This window comes from Colletotrichum jinshuiense, chromosome 2, assembly GCF_051148585.1.
Source record: "Colletotrichum jinshuiense chromosome 2, complete sequence".
Taxonomy (NCBI): Eukaryota; Fungi; Ascomycota; class Sordariomycetes; order Glomerellales; family Glomerellaceae; genus Colletotrichum; species Colletotrichum jinshuiense.
The window spans coordinates 519419-535719 of NC_139309.1; the positions used below are offsets into that span (position 1 = coordinate 519419).

At 53.7% G+C, this 16301-nt stretch overlaps 6 protein-coding genes across 6 annotated transcripts; 4 read left to right on the forward strand and 2 right to left on the reverse strand.

Annotated features, from left to right (window-relative positions):
• Positions 1 to 245: 245 nt before the first annotated feature.
• On the forward strand, positions 246 to 1427 carry EsH8_II_000150 (Deoxyhypusine synthase; the record flags this gene model as incomplete). The annotated part of the gene is made up of 3 exons (XM_083263448.1): positions 246 to 464; positions 518 to 1297; positions 1359 to 1427. 3 exons carry the CDS (start codon positions 246 to 248, stop codon positions 1425 to 1427), a joined length of 1068 nt encoding a protein of 355 aa, XP_083120770.1.
• Positions 1428 to 3052: 1625 nt separating this feature from the next.
• EsH8_II_000151 (cyclophilin-like domain-containing protein) lies at positions 3053 to 4690 on the forward strand (the record flags this gene model as incomplete). The annotated part of the gene is made up of 1 exon (XM_083263449.1): positions 3053 to 4690. The coding sequence occupies one exon, from the start codon at positions 3053 to 3055 to the stop codon at positions 4688 to 4690; it is 1638 nt and encodes a 545-aa protein (XP_083120771.1).
• A 1684-nt stretch (positions 4691 to 6374) lies between these two features.
• On the forward strand, positions 6375 to 8642 carry EsH8_II_000152 (uncharacterized protein; the record flags this gene model as incomplete). The annotated part of the gene is made up of 2 exons (XM_083263450.1): positions 6375 to 6799; positions 6890 to 8642. The coding sequence occupies 2 exons, from the start codon at positions 6375 to 6377 to the stop codon at positions 8640 to 8642; spliced, it is 2178 nt and encodes a 725-aa protein (XP_083120772.1).
• A 1318-nt stretch (positions 8643 to 9960) lies between these two features.
• Positions 9961 to 10550, reverse strand: EsH8_II_000153 (cyclophilin-like domain-containing protein; the record flags this gene model as incomplete). Its single annotated transcript, XM_083263451.1, has 2 exons — positions 9961 to 10383; positions 10473 to 10550. 2 exons carry the CDS (start codon positions 10548 to 10550, stop codon positions 9961 to 9963), a joined length of 501 nt encoding a protein of 166 aa, XP_083120773.1.
• Positions 10551 to 11772: 1222 nt separating this feature from the next.
• Positions 11773 to 13572, forward strand: EsH8_II_000154 (MFS transporter; the record flags this gene model as incomplete). Its single annotated transcript, XM_083263452.1, has 4 exons — positions 11773 to 11801; positions 11862 to 12033; positions 12097 to 12288; positions 12340 to 13572. The coding sequence occupies 4 exons, from the start codon at positions 11773 to 11775 to the stop codon at positions 13570 to 13572; spliced, it is 1626 nt and encodes a 541-aa protein (XP_083120774.1).
• A 916-nt stretch (positions 13573 to 14488) lies between these two features.
• EsH8_II_000155 (zinc finger-containing protein ZPR1) lies at positions 14489 to 16023 on the reverse strand (the record flags this gene model as incomplete). The annotated part of the gene is made up of 2 exons (XM_083263453.1): positions 14489 to 15841; positions 15895 to 16023. 2 exons carry the CDS (start codon positions 16021 to 16023, stop codon positions 14489 to 14491), a joined length of 1482 nt encoding a protein of 493 aa, XP_083120775.1.
• Between the last annotated feature and the right edge of the window lie 278 nt (positions 16024 to 16301).

Here is a 16301-nt window from a genome sequence, read left to right on the forward strand (position 1 = left end):
GTCTTGCTTGAGTTGAAACCGAGACAGGGTTTTGTCTGAAAGCCATACAGCCATTCGCCCAATCTCGTGCCCACTAATCGATTTGGGTCGCCACTCATTCTGCTGGTATGTGTGTCTCTCTATTCAATGGGCTAAGACAGGCTCATTTTGAGAACCTCCCATCCCAAGCCATTGTTTTCGGATGGCTGGTCGGATGGCTGACTGACTGGTAGTCGACTTGCACAGCGCATCGCGAAACACGCACAATGGCATCTCAAGAGAACCTTAATGCCCCGCCGGCGGCAGCAACTGATGCAGTCCTCGTCGTTTCCGAGGAGATGCCCGAGGGTGCCCAGAAGGTCGAGGAAATGGACTTTGATGACTTCAAGGGTCCGATTACTGCCGAGAATCTGTTCAATGGAATGAAGTACATGGGCTTCCAGGCCTCGTCTCTTACTGAGTCCATCCGGATCATCAACGACATGGTGAGCTACCACCCTGTTTGCTTGTGATAAGACCCAGCTGACAGGGGTCCAAGAGGGCCTGGCGAGACCCCGAAACTGGCGACAAGACCACCATCTTCCTCGGTTACACCTCGAACCTGATCTCTTCGGGCATGCGGGGAGTCTTTAGATGGTTGGTCAAGCACAAGCATGTATCCGCCATCGTAACGACGGCTGGAGGAATCGAAGAGGACTTCATCAAGTGTCTGGGCGATACCTACATGTCTTCATTCAGCGCTCCCGGCGCCGACTTGCGCAAAAAGGGCCAAAACAGAATTGGCAACCTCGTCGTGCCCAACTCAAATTACCGTGCCTTTGAAGACTGGGTTGTGCCCATTTTTGACAAGATGCTCGAGGAGCAGGAGGCTAGCAAGGGCACCGACGAGGAAATCAACTGGACCCCGTCCAAGATTATCCACAGGCTGGGCAAGGAAATTAACGACGAGCGCTCCGTCTACTATTGGGCGTACAAGAACGACATCCCCGTCTTCTGCCCGGCGCTGACGGACGGAAGCATTGGCGACATGCTATACTTTCACACGTTCAAGACTTCACCGCAGCAGCTCAAGTGTGACATTGTCGAGGATATTCGACGCATCAATACCATTTCCGTCCGTGCAAAGAGGGCCGGTATGATTATTCTGGGTGGCGGCGTAGTCAAGCATCACATCGCCAATGCGTGCCTGATGCGCAACGGGGCCGAGTCGGCTGTGTACATCAACACCGGCCAGGAGTTTGATGGGAGTGACGCAGGTGCTAGACCGGATGAGGCTGTTTCTTGGGGTAAAATCAAGATCGGAGCTGATGCTGTCAAGGTACGTCACCGTAGGAATCTCATCATTGGAAACCGAAATATCGTGCTAATGCATTTCGTAGGTCTATGCGGATGCTACCTTGGTGTTCCCATTCATCGTAGCGAACACGTTTGCCAAAGACCGTTCATAGGAATAGTCAATGCTGAGGCCTGTTTCGTCTTGAAACTACCGGCTCCATATCTGGTATGCTATTGGCCGTGATGGGACTAAACGGCTATAACATTTACCCTGAAGGACACCCATTGCCAAGCTTGATGTTTCTCCAGGGCGGCCATGCTTTTCACATTGAAGGTTTCCTTCGGGAAACAGTTGGCATATGGCTCCCAACTCTGTGCTTGCGGAGTGCTGTCGTTGTTTGATATGTCTCCAGTATACCATTATTATATTCTGTTCCAAAAGGAGCAGTGTGGGCGCTTAACCAATGCCGACCATCTTTGTCGAGTAAGGGCATACGATTTTGGGGCATTTCCAAATGCAGATTGAAGTGACTGAGCAGTCAAAGTAACCGTACAACTTGCAAGGTATTTAGCGGTTGCCAGTACATATTCCACCAGGCCTTCTTAGCCCTGCTAGGTCGATACTATTGCAACTCATCTCTATAGCCGGCAAGCCCATCCCCAGGCTTGACGTCAATCGCGTCCGAGTCAGAGAAGTAAGCCAAATCGAGGTCATCGCAGAAGTAATTTCTTGGTATGATCTGTTGTAGTTGAAAACCAACGCTCTATGGTTCCTATACCTCCGAATCCTGGGCTGAACCTCTCAATACTAAATTTGTTCTCCCCGGCTACATGGGCATGCACAGATAGCTAACAAGGTTTGCCTACCATTTCCTAGCTCGGCCCGAGACAGATGACCTCGTTACTGCATTACGGTAGAGTCGCCAGGTTCATTGTACCGATGCAGCTATTTGTATCGGTCTATTTGCGGTGATCTTTTCCCTAGGTTACGTTCTTCGTTGCCCAAGAAACTTGGTGCATGGCAACCTTCAAGCCGATCGTGTGCACATTCTCTGGGCGTTGTGAACCATGCTGAAAATGATTTGTGTCACTTCCAACGTACTCACCTGCGTTGGGGGGGGGGGGTCCGCTTGAGGGCAGAATTATTCCGTCTGTATATGAGTATAGGAAAGCTCAAGAGTCAGATTCCGGAGAGAGAAGGAAAGCGGATACCAACAAACACATATTGCGTTTTAAACAACAACAATGTGCTCTTAACGATAAATCGTGGGCTTCATCTCGTATCCCGTGCGAACCGGCGGTATGAATCGATAGTCTCTCTGTTGAGTTCAAGTATCGAATCGTTAGATTCCTCGAAGTATTATGTTGGCTCTCAATTTACAGTTCACCGATATCCTGGAGATATGTTAGATTGGGGCTACGGGTCCAAGTTCATCTAACGGTGGAGCTAACGGCCGCAACTGGGAAATACCTAACTGGGAAAGGTGCCAAGCAAGCCGAGAGCGATCTTAGATCGAAATTTCCAGTCCCAGTCAGGTCCAATAGTTGCTTCCCTGGACATGATTTCCGAGTCGGTATTTGTCCCGAATGGTGGTGAGCGAAGCACGTGACCTTATCGATAAGATCAACTGCTCCCCGGCCGACGACACGCGGGTCACGTCTCGAAACTTTCGAAGGCTGTGGCTGCATCCACCCGCATTCTACACGATTCGACGTCGTCCATATCAGCATCGCTTTGTCGCCTTTGCCCCAAAGATTGAGAATAAAACCCCCAAGGTCGTCATCGCGGTCGCCCAAGATGTCGGCCATCTACAATCTCGAGCCGCAGCCGACGGCATCCGTCATCCTGCACACCACCCATGGCGACGTCTCCGTCGAACTTTTCGCGAAGCAAACACCACTCACCTGCCGCAATTTCCTCCAGCTGGCCCTAGATGGCTACTACGATAACACAATTTTCCACAGGCTTGTACCCGGATTCATCTTGCAGGGCGGTGACCCGACAGGCACTGGCAATGGAGGCGAGTCCATCTACGACGGAGGCGCGTTCGGCGGCGAGCTGGACCCTTGGCCGATGGACCAGCGCCGTGGCCATAATGCTGGTCCGACAGGTGTTGGATTCAAGGACGAGTTCCACTCACGATTGAAGTGGAATCGACGTGGACAGCTGGGCATGGCGAACGAAAGCCGACCCGACACGAACGGCAGCCAGTTTTTCTTCACGCTCGACAAGGCCGAAGAGCTCAACAACAAAAACACGTTATTCGGTCGGGTGGCTGGCGACACCATCTACAACTTGGCGAAAATGGGCGAGGCCGAGGTCACTCCAGGCACCGACCGGCCAACCTACCTCATCAAGATCACGAGCATTGAGATCCTGGTCAACCCGTTTGAGGATATGGTGAAGAGGTCTAGAGTTGCGCCCCAAGCAACAAAGACTGTTGTCGTCGAGAGGAAAAAGAAACGAAAAGGTGGGAAGCAACTTCTGAGCTTTGGGGACGAAGAAGGGGATGCCGAGGAGGTACCGGTTCTGAAAAAAACCAAGTTTGACACGAGGATTGTAATGGACATCGAGGAGGAGAAGGGACAGATCGAGAAGAAGACAACCAAATCCAAATCGAAAGGCAAACCAAAGAAGGGCGACGAAGAACCTGCAGCACCTCTACGACGAAACGAATCCGAGCCTGTTCAGGAGGAAGAGACAAGACCGCCGAAGGAAGTATTGACAAAAACGAAAACCAGCGAGATCCCTATCCGGGCACAATACTCATCGTCCCCAGAGCCCGAGTTGCGGAACTCCAAGTCTGCTCTCGAAAAGACAAATGAGGAGATTGCTGCTCTCAAGGCCTCAATGAAGCGGAGCTTTCATTCCGAACCTGTCAAAGAGACGAAGAAGTCTGCACTTGAAAGCATGATCCCGGAAACATCCATCAGGGGCAGGAAAAGAAGGACCGGAGGTACTACGAACCCCCGCGACGACCAACAAGCCCTTGACTTCTTGAAGGCTTTCAAATCAAAACTGGACCATGTTCCGGGGGAGAAAGGAACAGGCCCCGTCTCTGCCGACAGCGACGAGACTACCAAGGAGAAAAAAGGCGCAGACGAGGAGGCGGAGCTGTGTGATCTTCACTTTATTGCCGATTGCCAAAGTTGCAAAGCATGGGACCAAGCTGCCAAGGAAGATAGCGACGATGAAGGGTGGATGTCACACGCACTCAGCTTCAAGGCGGACAAGCTGGGTAAGGACCTCAGATACCGCAAGAAGGCAGAGGACGAGCTGGTTGTCATTGACCCCAGGGAGAAGGCCAGGACTCTGCAGGAGGAGAAGAAAGCATCACGAGAGGCCCGGAGCGGAAACTCCGGACGAGAGTGGGATCAGACACGGAATGCAAAGATGGCGAGAGCTTCCGCTCTTGCGGGCAGAGGAGCCAGGTAGAGGCGCGGGCCAAGCGACATGGGTGAATGCGACTCTGTAGAGTTGCATAGCAGAGCAAACCAATGATACCCCTGAATAAAGATGAAGATGATTTTCCAAGGTTTGTACTGGCCTTAGTCATTGAAATTCCGTGATGCTATTCAGACAATAATTAGATGGGGCCGTGCTGGAGGAGTCGAGATCGAAGATTAAGCTAGCAATCGGGGGAAAATGACGTTGCAAATGCGAAGCTCCCCGCCGTCCCCACATGCTTCATCGAGATGGCTTCATGAGCAGACGGGTGTCACCGAGAAAAAAACGGCAGTTTAGCCTACCTAGTCCAGACCCTTGTCCAGGGAAGGACTGGGTGGAAACAGCACATAATGTTGGCAGTTGGCTCATGCTGCAAATGCACATTCCATCGTCCGTGAATAGATGGCGGGGCGGTCCGTTCGGGCTACAATACTATCTTCACGTGACTTGGTCAGCGGATATGGGGATGAAACAAACCGTTGATTGGACCGGACAATCTGTCCCGTGCACAAGGGGCCTTATCCTGACCGGTGTCCTCTGTGAAGGGTGTTTGGATGGGGCGGGCTCCCAGATGCACCTGCACCTGGTCTCTCTCTCTTCAAGGGTCTCCACTCGGGCCTAAACTCAGCCTTGGTGTGCCGCCGTCTTGATAACTTGATAACATACATATCATCCACCACATTCAGAAAGCTCAGTTCCAACTCAACCCTTTGAGGTTCTTACTCGTGGCGAAACACCCTTTGACCACACTGTCATTGTCTACCTGTGTCTCAATTGCTGGGCATAGATAGACATTCCTTCTCCCAAGACATCCTCCACAGAAGAAGCGACATCATATCCCCCCCACCACAAAAAAAAAAAAAAAAAGAAGGAGAGAGGGAGGGAGACGCGCTACGCCCGCAGCAGCCAGCACCACCGCTGACGCCTGACGCCTTACCTTGCTCGACTTACCTAACTCAACTCTCCGCCAAAAGAAGCGGATCTCCCGTTCAGAGCTTTCGCAGCATCCTCCGCGACCGAGACAATCGTATCCTTGCGCCGAAACCAACGCCCGACTCATCGCGACAAGGCTCCTTTGCTGGGCCCAAAGTTCCAATTATTGTTGTCGGTTGTTCCCCACGATAGAAACCCTTTGCGAAAGTTCTCCCAGGCTTCCGGCGATTGATTCAGGCCCCGACCCGCCTTTCAGTACGCGACATAGATTGGGCGACTACAACAACGACAACAGCGTATATAGAGTGGGAGGTACTGCCCATCTATCAGAGCCTAGATTCAGCGCTCTTCTCGACGACCAGTTTTCTTCGCCGCCAGCAGAGCCGTTTATGCGCATGCGACAAACGCCTTTCGACTCTTTTGCACGATCCCGGCCGATCCATCCGACATAAGACCTGCTCTTCGACAGGCTTCTCAACGACGTGGTTTGCTGGCTCTCGGCAAGGCTGTCAGGCAACCTGCAGCCTAACCCCCAAACCAACACCACCTGCGGGGTTTCAAACGAGCCTCGTCAAAAAGGAGATCCCGTGGCAGCCGCTGCGCTTGTCTCGAGGCTTCGCATCATCCGGCGACCCGGTCGATTATAGACGACCCTCGCCTCAACATTCATCTGAAGCACATGCACATTCCCATGTCTTCGAACCCTCGAAAGCGACCAGCCCCAGGAATATCACCCAACATGCCGATGCCACAGGTGCAACAGCCATCGTTTCCTAGCCCGACGAGCGACCAGTTCCTGCGATGGGGAGGAGCGGATGCAAGTGGCCTCGTAGACGGAAGCGGACCTCAGGCTGTGAACTCGTATGGCATTGTCCCTGGTCAGCAGCAGCAGTTTGTGCAGCCTACACCAACCCCTAACAATGCGCTTGCGAGGAGACAAATGAACAGGGCACTCGTTCCTACGGGTGTGAGGCAGAATTTTGACTCGGCAAGTGACCCCTGGTCTTTCGTCGGCGAAGATTCATCACTCTTGCAACAACAACCAAATGGGAACCTGACCGAGACCGACAACGTGGAGGTCTTGGAAGAGATGGCCCACAAGGCCATGAGAGAGGCACAGCAGAAGCGGAAACAGATTCCGCCGTTCGTACAAAAATTGAGCAGGTAAGCTTGATATCTATTCTCTCCAAGGGGCAAAGAAAACACGCCTTTGGGAAGGCCATCCAGATCCACCGCATACTGACCTGTGCTTAGTTTTCTGGACGACGACAAAAATTCCGAACTCATTCGGTGGTCCGCAAAGGGAGACTCGTTCATCGTTCTTGATGAAGACGAGTTTGCAAAAAAGCTGATTCCGGATCTATTCAAGCACAACAACTATGCCTCCTTCGTGCGGCAGCTCAACATGTATGGTTTCCACAAGCGCGTGGGTTTGTCCGATAATTCAATGCGCGCAAGCGAGCGGAAGAACAAGAGCCCGAGCGAATACTCGAATCCGTTCTTCCGTCGGGGTCATCCCAACCTGCTTTGGCTCATCAACAAACCTAAGAGCGGTAACAAGGGCAAGAAGGGCGCCAAGAATGCCGAAGTCGAGGGCGACAGTGAGGAAGATGGCATCGTCGAGGAGGGTATCACCCAAGGTCTCGGAACCACTAGTGCTCCTTCCAGCAGGGCCTTGCCTTCGGGAGATATGCCGTTGCAGAAGAAGGAGATGGCATTGATTCGCGAAGAGCTGGCCAAGGTGCGTGAGCAACAGAGGATGATAATGACGGCCATCCAGCGTATCCAGCAAGATAACTCCACGCTGTACCAACAAGCCGTTGTATTCCAGAGCCAGCACGATCGCCATCAAAACTCGATCAACGCCATCCTGAACTTCTTGGCCAACGTGTTTAGGAAGACACTCGAGGACCAAGCCGGACCCCAGAGTGTGAATGATCTCCTGGCAAGCATCATCCCGAACGGCAACAACTCGAACACGGTCCCTCAGGGAAGCGTTGTGGACCTTGGCGACTACGTTCAGGCACAAACCTCGACTGGAAGCACCATCAATATCCCGAAGCGCAGACCGGCACTCTTGGCCCCCATCCCGAACGGACGCGCGAACACGGTTTCCCCGTCTCCGGCATCCAGTAACTCAACGCCCCAGCCGTACAACAGTCGCGAGATGGGCACGGTCACGGAGCTCTTCGACACATCCCCTGGAGATCACACCTCGCCCAACAACTACCTCGCACAAGAACTCGAGTCCAACCCCCACGAGAGTATGATGAAGATCATTCGTGACACCAATGCCAACAGCAGCACATCCGGCATCGATTTGCCGGAGGTTGTCAACAACACCCCTGCGACGATGAGTAACGACCAGCGGAATAAAATGCTCAACGCGATGGCTGGTCGATCCGCGACACCCTCCGCCAACCCTCGTTCATCCACCAAGCCTTCCGTCTCAGCCTCTCCCAGCACACACGCGCCATCCGTCTCCGCTACTCCTGACCCTACCCCAATGTCCGCCACCGCGGGCCTTTCGCTGTCTCCAATCATGGGATCTGCCGCACCGCCACCTTCACTACAGCAAATCAACTTCAACCAAGAGGACCTTGCCGCTCTTCACCGAATGCAAGAGGAACAAGCTGCAAAGCTCGACCACCTTTCAAGTATGCTTGGGCCACTCAGCCCTTCTGGCCAGATACCCGGCATCGATGAGAACGGAAACGTCAATGGCTACTTTGACGGCGATCTGGACATTGATCAGTTCCTGAACACGGACGCGTTTCAAGGCGAAAACACTTACTCCGGCGTCAACTTCAACGGCGACGGAAATGATTTCAATTTCACCCTGGACGGGTCTGCCCCCATCGGTGGCGACGCTAGGCGGGGAGTCAACGGTGGCGGTAACGTCAACAGCACCCCGAGCCCAAGCGGAACCGAGGAGATTACGCGGGATGGGTTCGATGGGCTCACTGGAAGTCCCGACCGCGGTACGAAGCGGCGACGAGTGGGTTGATGACTCATGAATGAGGACCATCAACGGCCTGGTACATTTCACGACTTTCTTTTCACCAACACCGACGGAGGTGTATGGTCCATCTTTGCTTAATGACAAAACGGGGGGTTTTTTCTTTGCAGGCTGATTCTGGGAGGCGGGCTTCGACTTGCTTGTAGAGCATGATATCCAAAAATTGCGATTTTTCTTTTCCCTTAACTGATTTGGGAACGGGGCGGACGGATTGGGCATCGGGGAACAGACTTCCACTCCTGATGAATGAGTGCCCTCATTTGACGGTTGCCCTTGCTTGGGTCGTGAGAAACGACCTGTTTCACTCAGTCATTCTGAGAGAATTTTCTAAAGGCTTTATGTAGAATAGACTCGCCCCTTCGAACGTGAGCTCTCAATGATAGTCTTGATAAACAATGTCGGTCTGTATTTTTCTGCCTCGTGTGACCTAGCTGGTGACATTGAACATCCGCAAGGAGCCAGGATGGCATGATTGGGCGGCCGGGTGGGATGAGAAGAGAGAATGGACGTGTCAGCGAACAGAATACCTGCAGGCGCGGAAGGGGAAAGATCAACTCCAGTATCCGTAAAGGGTTTAACTACTATGGAGTGCATAAAGCACACGGTAAACTCAGTATGAGAAGGACGATGGACGGAATGCCTGTAACGACGGCCGAACCCATTCTCTTCTGTTTTTTTCCCGGTAATCTCGACGGCCAGGGCGTACCCCTGGATGTCCGAGATGACGCATTTACAATCACATCGAGAAACTCGAAGATATCATGCCAGTCTGGTGATGTGAGGTCTGAAGGGAGCTAAACTAAACCAAGACTTAGTTCCCCTGCTTCCCGACGCAACATATGTATGGTCACAGGCTCAAACTTGAGCCCCGCCTCCCGTCTCTCTCGCAGGAGCTTCAAGGCAATAAACTTCGTTGCCTCCGCTCACGAGACTTCTGGCAACGGACTCGGACGGAGCGTGACACCGAGCTGTGGTCCGCGGTCCTATACGGGAAGGGTCCCGGCAGTGGCGAGATTAGCAGGCGCTGCGAGTGCTCTGGCTGGAGATGTGGGGAGACGAGATATTGCCCGTCGGTCGGTATCACACGTGTCTGCGACTCTCACTAGCGGTTGAGCGCAAGACCTCAACAGGCTTCCAACTAGAATGGTTTCTTTTGAATTCAAATCTGTATGCGATCAAAACAACCTGCTTCGACGAGGCTGTTCGACGTACGGGTATCATAAAGTAATGTGGTTTTAACAGGTGCACGTTTTCGGATTCCTCCAGGCATCGCCCCCTCCTCGACTCGAGAGGAACGTAATAACCATCAGCCGGCGAGCGGGTTCGCATGGATAGTCACCCTCTCTATCTTCACGGGCTCCTTGGGTCTGTTCTTCCTATCCACTTCGATCGCCTCGATCTTGGCGAGGGTCACCGTGCTGTGGTCCCCGATGAGGTGGCCAAACACCGTGTTGAGGCCGTCCAGATGCGGCGCCTTGTCAAACAGGATAAAAAACTGTGAGCCGTTGGTCCCCGGGCCCTTGTTCGCCATGGATACGACGCCCCGCGCGCTGTGCTTGAGCGCTGGCCGGATCTCGTCCTCGAAGGCGCCGCCCCAGACGGAGCGGCCGCCTTTCGGGTTATCGGGGGTCGGGTCCGCCGGCCCGCCGGTCTGTGCCATGAATTTTGGGATCAGGCGGTGGAAGGGGGAGCCATCGTAGTAGTGCGACGCGCAGAGGGCGAGAAAGTTCTGTCGGATGTTTGTGGTTAGTTTCGCTGCCATATTGAGCCACCGCCCGGAGGGCGATTGGTGGGACGAGGGCGGGCGTGTCGCCTTACCTCTGCCGTCTTTGGGACGCTCTCGCAGAAGACCTCGATCTTCAGGTCGCCCAGGTTTGTGTGCAGTGTGACCGACATGTCGAAGGTGCCTTGTCGGGATCGCGAACTCGGGTTGTCGTCTGGAGTCGAATGCGCAAATCTAGGTTGGAGCTGTATGCCATTGGAGTTGTTATTGGGCCACTAAAGTCCGGGCGGGACCCGCTGAGGTCATCGGTGCATTGAGCTCCGATTGCCGATCGGTAGCTGCTAATCAATGTGCCTTTGAAAATACAGTGGGCCGGAACACACTACACACCATTGCATTGCGGAGGGAGCTGCCACGCATAACTCTTGTGTCAAAGCTTAGATGTAGACATGAGTTGATACAAGACAACTCGACTCAAGTACACCCCTTTCGTCTCGTGCCCAGCTTGAATGTGAGGAAATCACCGGTGGCAGCACAGCCTTCGTTGTGGCGGTTTGCTGCACAACTAGAACCGTTTCAGGGAAGACAGTAGCTGCTGAGTTTACCGATGTAATTGCTCTGAAATGAATCAAGTGTTGACTGAAAGCCTCTGGCCAAACAGAACATCCATGTTCCCTGCCCGCCAAACTCGCATCGAGCTTACAAGAATTGATTAGGTTCACTGTCTCCCTCACTTCCAAACTCCTAATCTTTGGCTCAAACTTAGTGACGTCAAGCTTCAACGGAAACCACTGTGCACAAGGCCAGGCTCTGGTCAAAGCCTCGGGGACACGGCCCCATGCCGGTGCTATGGGCCACCCGCAGCCGGGTAAGAGTGGAAACTGCAGCCGGGAGCGCCACCGGAGCCTCGAAGCAACTTACTGCCCTAGGCATGTCCGCGAGGCTAGGGCGCGACTGTGTTACCCCTTTCAAAAGACCCGACGTATTCGGAGTCCCTCAAGGAAGGTGTCCGGCACGGTGAGATCCATTTCCCAACGTCTGATAGTCGTATTTTCGGCCACAATGTCACTGCGTGCGCGGGCTCCGCGGCCGCAACATCTCGTGTCCCAACAACGGTGCATGCGATGCTGCTTAGGACGATGACGAACATCTACATTCAACATCAACGGACGGCCGGTCTGGATTACATATAGAACTATTGTTCATTTGCTTTACAGGAGAGCATTTGGGGTTTGCTTGTGAAGCAGAGACAGACATAGACATAACGACAACATGACCTTTATCGATTTCATGCGAGATACATCTGTATGGCAGCTCCTTCGTTTGGCAACGGGAGGGAGAACCCCAGCGTTCCAATACTTTGATGAGCAACACCCTTTGATCCGTCGAAAATACATGGACGGAGAATATCGAACCGGTTCGGGGTATGTAGAAGCCGTGTACGTGGTTGCGAGATAAAGACAGTATTGACATGACAGCAACAGTTTTTCACACGCATCAAGACATAGCGATCACCGGGGGTTCTCTTTTGATCCCGAAAAGGCAGACGATGATTATCTCCACCACACATCGGAGTCTATGACAACATTGAAAAAGTATGGAATCGACGTCAAGAGAGGCTTCCACCTCGTCGAGTTCTTGCCAAACGATCCAGAGGTAACGTGGAATTACAGATATGCGCTTGTGCCTTTCTTCTTGCAAGCTAATCTATAAGCCTAGAACCCGAGGAATTGGTGCGGCTTCAAGAAAGCCTTCGTCAGTTTACAGATATGCCTCCTCATAGTCGCCGTCTATGCCGGAGCATCCATCTATACGGTGGGAATCACGGGCATTCAGGAGCAGTTTGGCGTCACCGATGTGATTGCGCTCCTGGGGTTGACACTCTTTGTTCTGGGATACGGAGTCGGTCCAGTAAGTCGAATTCAACACCGAGAACCTATGCTCGATGCTCACCAAGCACAGATGGTTTGGGGCCCGCTGTCGGAGATCCCTCAAATCGGCCGAAACTCCATCTACATACCGGCGCTGGTCGTCTTCACACTCATCCAGATCCCAACCGCCCTAGCCACAGACATCGGCATGCTCCTGGGCTTCCGCTTCGTCGCGGGCTTCTTCGGCGCTCCCATCTTGGGCTCGGGGGATGGCATCCTGGTGGACATGTATGCCTCGAGAAAGCACACATATGCGATGTCCTTGTGGGCGCTCATCGGCATCTGCGGACCCACGTTGGGACCTATCGTGGGTGGTTTCGCGGTCGAGGCCAAGGGTTGGACGTGGTCGATCTGGATCCTGAGTTGGTTCGGCGCCTTTACGCTGATCTCTCTGCTCATTTTCTTACCGGAGACGAGCGCGGACAACATCCTCTATCGGCGTACGATGCGGCTCCGTAAAGTAACGGGAGATGATGGTTTCATCTGCGAGGCGCAACTCAAAGCAGACGGCCTGACAGGAACAGAGGTCTTGAAGGCGCATCTCGTCAGGCCGTTCACGCTGGTCCTGACGGAGCCGTCCGTCCTCTTCTTGAGCCTGTACAGCTCCTTAACGTACGGGTTGATGTACATCTGGTTCGAGTCTCTTCCGATGGCCTACAAGGAAGTGTATCACTTTGGCATTGGAACCCAGAGCCTTGCGCTGCTGGGTCTCATTGCCGGCGTGCTCCTCACACTGCCCCCCTTCTTCCTCTACTACAGGATGCGTATAGAGCACAGGTTTGACCAAAACGGCACCATCGAACCAGAGAAGCACCTCCACCCATTGATGATCGGGTGTCTCTTCATACCCGCCAGTCTGGTCTGGTTTGGGTGGACTGCGGAGCCCAAGATTCATTGGGCGATTCCCATCGTCGGCTCATCGCTTTTCTCCGCGGGCGCTTTGTTATCATTCCTTTCGATCTTGAACTATCTCGCGGAGTCGTACCCGGACCACGTCAATTCCGTCTTTGCGGGCAACGAGCTGTTTACCAGCATGTGCGGGGCCACCTTCCCCTTGTTCGTATCGGCCATGTACCACCGGTTCGACATCCTCGGGTCGAGCCTGCTACTGGCGGCCATCGCCGTCGCATTCGTGCCGCTGCCATATATCCTTTACTTGGTAAGACCACTCACCTGTAACCCGAACTACAATTCTCAGCTGACCCCGGAACAGAGAGGCGCCAAGCTTAGGAAGCACAGCAGCTATGCCAGGGACGGCAAATAATGCTCAAACTCTGGGTTGGTTAGAGGAGATCAGAGGTGACCAAGGCATAAAGGAGAAGGGCAATGTTATTAGACATGATAAAAAATTCGAAGGACTGAACATTAGTTGAAAGCAGCTAACTGCGTGTGTGACGAGTACTACAGACTTGTGAAATATGAAAGCTAAATGAATCGCCACCCTAGATGCGCGCGTTGGTTGTTCAGCAAGTCTGTGTTCATCATTGTTACACACCCTGTGACTATGACATATGTGCGAATTATAGAAGCGAGAGGCCAGAGAAAATAGGTCGACAGGTTGAGAGACGCGCCTTTTTTGATATTTGGGTAAGATGAAGCCGTGCAGTATGACTGTGAGTTTGGGCAGTATAGATCTGATGTCACTCAATGCAGCATGTCTTCGCTTCAGTGTGAGTGAACCAAAATGGCGGCCCCAAAGCGGTCTCGCTGATCCACGTCCAGCACTGAACATCATAATGTAGGGCAGTGACCCTTAGTTTCCTCTTCTTCTCAAGTGTTCCAGATCCTGTCTTCTCATGGCCATAAATCTGCAGTGTTCGAGCGAGGATTGGGTTGTGTTACCCAGGTGTACATGTAGGAATCTAACTTGAGCGCGCAGAAGTTGAAGCCAATCGAGGAGTTCTCGACGCAGGGAGATAATTGCAGATTCGCGGAGGGTACTAGTCGCTCTTATAAGGACGGTGATATTATGGATGTCTCTCGGCAAGTCGCCAGCGTAAGGCATAGATGTGCAGGGCAAATTGTTCTTTTGAAAAGCCCTCGAAACTTTTAAACAACCCGTCTATGCATAGGTATCATCATCATGTACGTATTTTATCGTCCCGCCCGCCCTATCCATTCGTCACCCCGAACCCAAACGCGTCATAAAATTCTCATCGCAACCCCAAACCCGTCTCGGTCTATGAGGTGTTGCCCATGTTTGCGTCAAGAATCTTGTCAAACTCGGCGCCCTTCTTCTCCTCTTCTGTCAGCTCCTTGGCAGCCTCTCTCTCGGCAGCCTCCTTGGCGGCGTCCTCCTCATAGCCCTCGAGCCTCATGTCGAGCAGTCCAAGCTCCTCCTCTTCCTCCTCGGTACGTTCGTAGTACTCGCGCTCGATCTGCGGGTCGGCAGCAGGAGGGTCGACCAGCGGCTGCACAAAACTGCTGGCGAGGGGGTCGGTGAGGATGATGGTGAACTTGCGGTCACCGTTGATGGCGTCATCGAGGCCGCCGAAGAAAGCATCCCACTTGGCCTTCTCCTCGGGAGCCAAAGAGTCGCCGCCACCGGCGCCGCCGGATCCTCCATCAGCCTCGAAGATCTGGCTACGCAGATCGTCGCGAACCTGGGTCAGGAGACCCTCGATGGTGGTGAAGCGGCCGCCGAGGGTACCCGGGTTGACGGACAGGTTGAGCTCGGGACACTCAAGGGCGCAAGTTTCGGACTTGAGGATGTCACGGGCGAGGTCTACAGGCTCGTTGACTTTGATGATCATCTTCTCGCCCTTCTCGGGAATCTCTCCACCCGTCTTGACGTCGTTGGAGCGGTAGCCGCAGTCGTCGCAGACGGTGGACATGAGGACAACCTGCTTGAAGTGGGGGATGTCGACCATCTTCATGTGGGTGGTGCAGGGGCGCATGCAGCCGGGGCAGCTGGCGGGGAAGCTGTAAACCTCGTTGGGAAGGATGTCGCCGTCAGCGGTCAATCCGGGGTTGGCATTCGCGGCGAGCTCATCGGCCTCGGCAGCGGAGATGCCCAGGGACTCGTTCTGTTCGGCGGTACGGATGTACTCGTGCTTCTCCCACTTGCCCACGCCATCCTTCAGGTCCGGGGTGATGAAGGAGTTGCCGGCCGGGTCGTCGACGGTGACGCGGAAGGGGAAACCGCTGCCATCCAGCATGGAGCGACCCTTCACAATAATCTCGGCGATCTTGGGGTATAACTCGGGCATCTGCTCCTTGCGCGCCTCCTGGCCGAACTCGAGGTCGTCGATGATGGTACTCAAAAGACCCTCTACATTTGTGAGCTGGCCCTTGCCGGCGGGCACCTCGAGATCGAGCTCGATGAACTTGACGGTTGCCGAGTCCGACTTGACAACCTGGCGGGCAAAGTCGTCCATGGCGGTCAAACGGAGCTCGTAGTGTGTACCCTTGGGCTGGATGGAGCCTGCAGGCTGGACCTCGCTGTTTGCGAAGCCGCACTCGTCGCAAGCGAAGGACATGATGATGATTTCGCGGAAGTAGGGGATCGAGGTCAAGAGCAGTCTGGTGTTTCCCTGCCGAAGATGGTAAGTTGAGGAAATGTATCCGGGGTTCTTGCGCAACTCACATTCTTGCCGCAGTTCATGCAAAGAGACTCGATCTCCTCGACGACCTTCTGGTCATCATCACCACCGACCTTGGTGCCAATGGCCTGGAAGAAATCATTCGGCGTCGTGGTGCTCTCTGGGGCGGCCATGGTGACTGATTTTTGGTTGCAAGGCGTATGTGCAATTTTTCAGACGTGGTCGGGCTGTGTTTGGTAATGCGACGGCCGGTTGTAAGTTTTATCATCGGTCGCGGGGGAGCGAGGGACTCGGTGGGATGGCGATGGCGGGGTCTTGAAATTTTTGGAGGGGCAATCGCTGCTGCAGGCCCTGCAGAACGGGCACCGATGTGTGTCATTTTGCGGGTCCTCGAGTCCCTCCCAAGGCAGGAAACATTCGAGAATATTCCCGAGGATGGTCCGCACACTGG